Genomic DNA, 7,312 nt, shown 5'->3' on the forward strand with positions numbered 1-7,312 from the left:
TTATTTTGAAACCCTGACTAAGTGCGAGCTAAAAAAAAAAAAAAAAAAAAAAAAAGGACAGCCAGTTAAGCCAATCTCTGTCATTGCCAAGGTATGCGATTTAGATTCACGGTCATTGCTGACTGTGTGTGAATTCATAGATAAAAAGGGTGTGGCTCTGGAATCAGGATAGAGAATACTTCCGTCATTGCTCATTCTTATAAATCTTTACTTAAAAGCTGGATCGCAAAAGACATTAGCTTCAGTTGTAGTCGTCCTCTCATCGAGTTAAAACGTCGCCCCAAAGATGAAAGTCTGGGTAAGATGTTAATTATACATTCAGTTTCCAATATCATTTCATTTATTCAATTAGATTTTACACAAGATTCTTTCAGTGTGGCCAATATGTATCAAGTTTTTAAGAATATTTTTTTTTATTCAGACGAGTAACTTAGCAGTGATATAGAAAAAAAATCATATTTTTTCTTTATACTTAAAACCAACCGATGATGATAGGTTATAGATTAAAATGATTTCGAATTGCTTCAATATATTGTTACGATTATTCAATATCAAGTGTTTTAAGTATATTTTTTATTCCGACGATTATCTTAGCAGTTGCATTTAAGTAAAACTATCATATCTTAGTTGTTTATATTTATAACCAATGAGATATCAGGTAATGTCAAGATATTCTTCTTTCAGGTGGTGCTTTTTTTCTTGGTGACTTTAACAACCGCTAAACAAAAGCGTTCGTTTCCCGGCTTCGGCTTCGGCGGACCTGGATTCGGCTTCGGCGCACTTGGATTTGGCTTTGGAGGACCCGGATTTGGTTTTGGAGGGCCTGGCTTTGGAGCTGGACCACCTGGAGGATTTGGCTTCGGACCTGGACCGATGGGAGGCTTCGGAGGATTTGGTGGACCAGGCTTCCAGGGAGGATTCGGACCTGGAGGAGGATTCGGCTCTGGGCCAAATTTCGGAGGCAAACACAAGGGAGGAATGACCGGATTTGGAGAAATTACCAGATTTGGAGGAGTTGGCCCAGGAGGAAAGGGCAACGGAATGGCCTGGAAGGAAACCATCGTGTGGTGATTTGTAATTCTAATGGCTTTTATGACAAAATCGTTTTTCTTCTGTATTGACACGCGCCGAAAATAGACAATTCCATTAATAACACTGTAGGATTCCTGTAGTTACTATCAATTACAGTAGTAAGAATTCTATTGCAATATGACTGTAAATTAGGATTTTCCTGAATGTGAATCATTCTGAAATAAACAAAAAATAACAGCAATTGTCTTTGATTAATATTATCATAAATTGTTATAACAATTATAATTATAATATTAATTATTATTCCTTTGTAAATATACTTTCATGCTGTAAATATCAAAAGGTCACGAATAATTGAATAATTAACTAAATATAAAAGAGTAAAGAATAGAGGATGAAAGAGGAGATGAGTAAACTGTGTTTATTTAATGACAAATAACAATGATATAAACAGACGAATGATTAAAGTTAACAAACACCTATTTTGAAAATAACTGATGACCTTAGAGTCACCCTCTTCCGAGGAGCATGAATATACACACACTCATATATATATATATATATATATATATATATATATATATATATATATATATATATATATATATATATACATATATATATGCATATATATACATATATATATATATATATATATATATATATATATATATATATATATATATATATATATATATATATATATATATATGTGTGTGTGTGTGTGTGTGTGTATGTGTGTATATGTATATACATATACACACACGCATATATATATATATATATATATATATATATATATATATATATATATATATATATATATATATATATATATATATGTATATATATACATACATATAAGATGTAACAATAGTCTTATTCTTTTCATGTTCCAATGCTGAAATGTTGGCCTCAGTAGCTTACAGCCACTATTTTATCTATTAAACAAAACTTAGGATTAGCACAATTCAACGAAGAAAGGTAGGGGGGGGGGTTAGGTCGAAATATCTGGGAAATGTACATAGAAAGATTCGGTTTTGCTTTTTCAAGAAATGTGTGTCTTGGGATTGGGCCTTGAGCACAGAGGAGAGACCGGCTCAGTCTGGATGGCACCCAATAAAGAGAGTCGCCCTAGGCAGAGAAATTTCACAAGAGATCCTGAAGCAATGGCCGTGGGTGAAGACGGTACTATACTCAATTTTTGGTTAGAATTATTTTGTCCAACCAATCAGCGATTAGGAAACTTTTCCGAGCTGAAAGGACACCTCTGCGAGCTAGTGCAAATGCGCCTCATTAAAAGAAATTGACTATAGGTCCCTCGCGATATCTATAGGCGCAGTCCAGCTATCAAAAGAATAATGAGAAAACCCAATAATGAGAAAACTTGGCAGTGCCAAGACTAGTGCGCTATCAAAAAAGGCACCCAAAATCTGAAGCACTGTACTACCCTGGATAATGGTCCACCATCTTGTCAGCGCTTGCTGTTCTAACCTCATGAGAGTATTGATAACATGTGGAGTGTGGGTATGGAGACCTAACATTTTTAATTTCACGAACTTAGTACATGGTCGGGCTGGTATATCAACTGCCACCCTTCGTGAAGTATATGGATTACCTACATCCAGCCAACGCCCATTTCTTTTGAATTCTGTGAGTAAAGACATAGCAAGCTTTCAATGTGGTATATTTACAATTTATCAGACGACAGGCAGTTAGGAAACAATGTGTGTATGGCCTATCGAGCTATAGTCAAGACCCTGTCACACACTGGCAAGTGGTATTTTTTAATTGTTGGTAGGTAGATTAAGCACTATACACTGTTAACAAACCGTAATTTTATTTGGAAATTCTCAGTAATAATATACCGTTCTCAGCCGTATTTCAGTGTACAGGCGACCGTAATTTTATCTTACTTTGTTATTATATTTTACGGATTGGTGACCGTAATATCAATCCTTTACATCAATATATCCATTTTTAAAGCAGTAAATGCTTGGCAATGCATATAACAGGATATTTACACTTTTTACGGCAAATTTCTAACAGCGTTAACTAAGCAGCAGTTGCTATGTTAATATGGAGTGTTAACACTGCACATTTTCCATCAGAAGAGAATTATCACATTTGTATGTAAAATTAATTTACAGAAAAAGAAATAGGCTTTCGCCTCACTTTGACAAAACTAACTCAGTCTATCGAACAAGTGACTAGCGAGATATATCAGTTGTATTTATTGTTGTTTCATCCTCTAAATGTTAGTATATTAACTTATTCTCTGAATATATTATCTGTTAAAAAGACCATTATATATATAATAGGCGTAGCTTCTCATAAAACTGATTCATCCTAGTGTTGTGGTGGCCTGGTGGTAGCGTCCTTGCCTGGTGATTGCCAGACTGGGGTTCAAGTCCTGCTCAAACTCGTTAGTTCCTTCAGTCGCTACAACCTCACTACTCTTGTGAGCTAAGGATGAGACGTTTGGGGAAGCCTATAGGTCTACCTGCCGAGTCATCAGCAGCCATTGCCTGGCCCTCCTTGGTCCTAGCTTGAGTGGAGAGGGGTCTTGGGCGCTGATCATATGTATATATGGCCAGTCTCTAGGGCATTGTCCTGCTTGATAGGGCAATGTCACTGTCCCTTGCCTCTGCCATTCATGAATGGCCTTTAACGCAAGGTAGGATATTGAATGAGAGAAAACTAATTTTTTTATGAAAATGAGTGAAATTATTTTCCTGTTGGTTTCAGAAATTTCTTTTTATTTTTCACTTGTCCAGTTCAAGTAGAAATTTCATACCACCCTTCTTTGTGTTGTGTAATCATAATTATCTTTTCTCCCGTAAATTCGAGAACTTACACAGAATCTTATTTAAAATTTTATGGATATTAATTGTAATTTAATTCTAAAGGTTTAATTTAGACACAATCTATTCTAAAGGCCTATAAACAGCACCTTTTACAAAACAAAATACTTTTTAAATGTTACTTAATGTAAGAATAATTCATTGAAATAGGCTTATAGAAGAATGAATTGCAAAATAAAAACGCAATTTATGAAACCAATTGCCGAATAGGTTATATGGTCGATTTATTGAAGAGTGACATAGATTTACCCTTTCTAAGTAGGGATATATTAACGTGGTGCTTTGTTATCGCCATGATCAAGAAAGCTGTACTAGTCACGGCCACCCATACTAGGTTGGTTTGCTGCGGGCGATCAGACTGAAGTCTCCCCACCCCAATCAATAATTTGCACAGGCCAGCTTGGTGATGAAAACCGGCCAAACCACAGACTTGAATAAAGACATGTCTGAGGCCGTTGTCCTGCGGTGGACTAAAACGACTGCATTTGTTTTTGTTGACATAAACTTTGCAAGAATGTGAGTGTCTTGGGATTGGCCAAGCCTTGAGCACAGAGTAGAGACTTAGGAACAGTGCGAAGGATCCTGACGAACAGAATACGCAACGATAAATGATTATGGATTTTTTCGACTCAAGACTTTAGGATACTCTATGGAGTATCCTTCGAGTTATTTAGGATTACGACAGGTATCCGGATTCTTACCAAGATTCTCATTCTCCCAGAATGATGTTGTGCAATCGTGAGATAGCAGGCGATAATTATGTTCTCTCTGTTTTACGGTAAAGATTGTGGTGGCCGATGTGGTAACGTCCCTGACTGGTGAATGCCAGACTGGGCTTTGCTTCCTGCTCAAACTCGTTAGTTTCTTTGGTTACTGCAACCTCACCATCATTGTGAGCTAGAGATAGGGGTTTTGGTGGAGCCTATAGATCTATCTGCCGTGTCATAAGCAGGCAATGCCTGCCCCTCTTGGTCCTAGTTGGGTGGAAAAGGAGCTTGGTCGCTGATCAATATGTATATAAGGTCAGTCTCTAGGGCATTGTCCTGCCCGATAGGGCAATGTCACTGTCCCTTGCCTCTGCCATTCTTGAGTGGCCTTTAAACTTTTAAAACTGAGAGAAAATTGAACCTGTTTACAAACCTGTTGTTTTACAGTGGACATAAAGAAAGAAAACTGTGCAGAGGATAAATTGATTGAAGGCTATTCTCGGCCACTCCCAATTATGACTCTGTGGGACTGACCGTGAGTTGAGACGTTCTCCTTGGCAGTGACAATGAATTGTCTTTGTAAGGTCTTAGTTATAAGGCTAAGATTAAAATAGTCCATTACATTGATATGAATATTTACTCATCATTATACATACATGCACAAATATTATAATTGTGTGTGTGTATATATATATATATATAAATATATATATATATATATATATATATATATATATATATTTATATATATATATATGCACATATATGTATATTATCTTCCTATCTATCTATCTATATATATGTGTGTGTGTGTATATACTCATGCATATTTATACTGTATACTGTATATATATATATATATATATATATATATATATATATATATATATATATATATATATGTAAGTATATCTATATGTATATCTATATACTGTATATATATACATATATATGTGTGTATATATATATATATATATATATATATATATATATATATATATATATATATATATGAATGAGGATACCTTGCAGTATTGAAAAGGTTTGTGTATCGCCATGATCAAAAGAGCTGTATTAAGGGCCATCCATACTTGGTTGGTTTACTGTGAACGATCAGAGAAAAGTATGCCACCATCACCAATCCACAATGGCCACCGTGGTGGTGAAAACTGGCCAAACCCCAGACATGAATACAGACATGCGTGAGGCGTATGTCCAGCAGTGGACTAGAAACGGTAGCCTTTGATGTTGTTGTATATATATATATATACATATATGTATATATATATATATATATATATATATATATATATATATATATATATATATATATATATATATATATATATACATATATATATATATATATATATATATATATATATATATATATATATATATATATATACAGTATATGATTATATTTATATATATATATATATATATATATATATATATATATATATATATATATATATATATGTATATATATATACTGTATGTATAAATATATATATATATATATATATATATATATATATATATATATATATATATATATATACACATGTATATATATATAGACATATATATATATATATATATATATATATATATATATATATATATATATATATATATATATATATATATATATATAAATATATAGTCATACACATGTTAGTTTACCTCATGATTTGCAATTTTGTTGTGAAACATACATTACAAATTAATTGACTTTGGACATCAATAATTATTTTTTTACCTTTTTATATATAAACTAGAGGGACCCATAAAAACACAAGCTTCAAAATCTGATCTATATTAGAAAAATAACATATTACAATTCTTTGCAGACTAAATGATAGACATTATGATAAATCTTTAGTTACAAAGGCAACAGGAATTATTAATTTTGCAGAATTCATAACGGAAATAGTATATTAAAATTTAATTCACACAGAAAATGTCCCAGCAATATCCATGTGTATATAAATCCTTTAATAATTTCACTTGAAGGAGATTTGTGTAAAAATAAAACATATCATAGTTTCGTTTATGCAAAAATCTACCGAGATTATCTAGATCGTGTGCTTAAAATCCCCTTTGATATCCCTTGAAATGTCTGTTTTATCTAAAAATAAAATATACGATTTTATTTTGCATATAAAATCTACCCAAAATACACATGAAGTGAGCCTGAATCTATTTGAAATATTTGAAAAGTGGATTAATTTAGGAATATTAATATTCTAATATCAACAGTTTTTATCCTGCCTTTTAAAACAAGATATCTTTCTCCTTCGTGTTATGTTTTAACGACCGAAACCTCCAAGTCCTCCTCCTAGGCCTCCAAGGCCTCCTCCTAGACCACCAAGGCCTCCTCCTAGGCTGCCAAGGCCTCCTCCAAGGCCTCCGAGGCTTCCAAGCCCGCCTCCAAGACTTCCTAGTCCTCCTCCAAGGCTTCCAAGCCCGCTTCCAAGACCTCCTCCAAGGCTTCCAAGCCCGCTTCCAAGTCCTCCTCCAAGGCTTCCAAGCCCGCTTCCAAGTCCTCCTCCAAGGCTTCCAAGCCCGCTTCCAAGTCCTCCTCCAAGACCTCCTCCAAGGCTTCCAAGTCCTCCTCCAAGACCTCCAAGGCTTCCAAGGCCTCCTCCAAGGCTTCCAAGCCCTCCTCCAAGGCTTCCAAGTCCCAACTGAGGACTAGGAGCG

The 7,312-nt window shown here is 34.3% G+C and overlaps 2 protein-coding genes across 2 annotated transcripts in view; one reads left to right on the forward strand and one right to left on the reverse strand.

The window, feature by feature from the left end:
* Positions 1-83: 83 nt before the first annotated feature.
* On the forward strand, positions 84-1,266 carry LOC137648851 (uncharacterized). Its single transcript, XM_068382015.1, has 2 exons — positions 84-298; positions 685-1,266. Exons 1-2 carry the CDS (start codon positions 287-289, stop codon positions 1,069-1,071), a joined length of 399 nt encoding a protein of 132 aa, XP_068238116.1. The 5' UTR covers positions 84-286; the 3' UTR covers positions 1,072-1,266.
* A 5,238-nt stretch (positions 1,267-6,504) lies between these two features.
* LOC137648850 (uncharacterized PE-PGRS family protein PE_PGRS46-like) overlaps positions 6,505-7,312 on the reverse strand; it is a 1,776-nt gene continuing 968 nt past the window's right edge. Inside the window, exon 2 of the mRNA XM_068382014.1 lies at positions 6,505-7,312. This exon is cut by the window's right edge and continues 32 nt beyond it. Within this exon, the coding sequence (XP_068238115.1) occupies positions 6,919-7,312 (394 nt within the window). The 3' untranslated portion in view covers positions 6,505-6,918.

Source organism: Palaemon carinicauda, chromosome 10, assembly GCF_036898095.1.
Source record: "Palaemon carinicauda isolate YSFRI2023 chromosome 10, ASM3689809v2, whole genome shotgun sequence".
Lineage (NCBI taxonomy): Eukaryota > Metazoa > Arthropoda > Malacostraca > Decapoda > Palaemonidae > Palaemon > Palaemon carinicauda.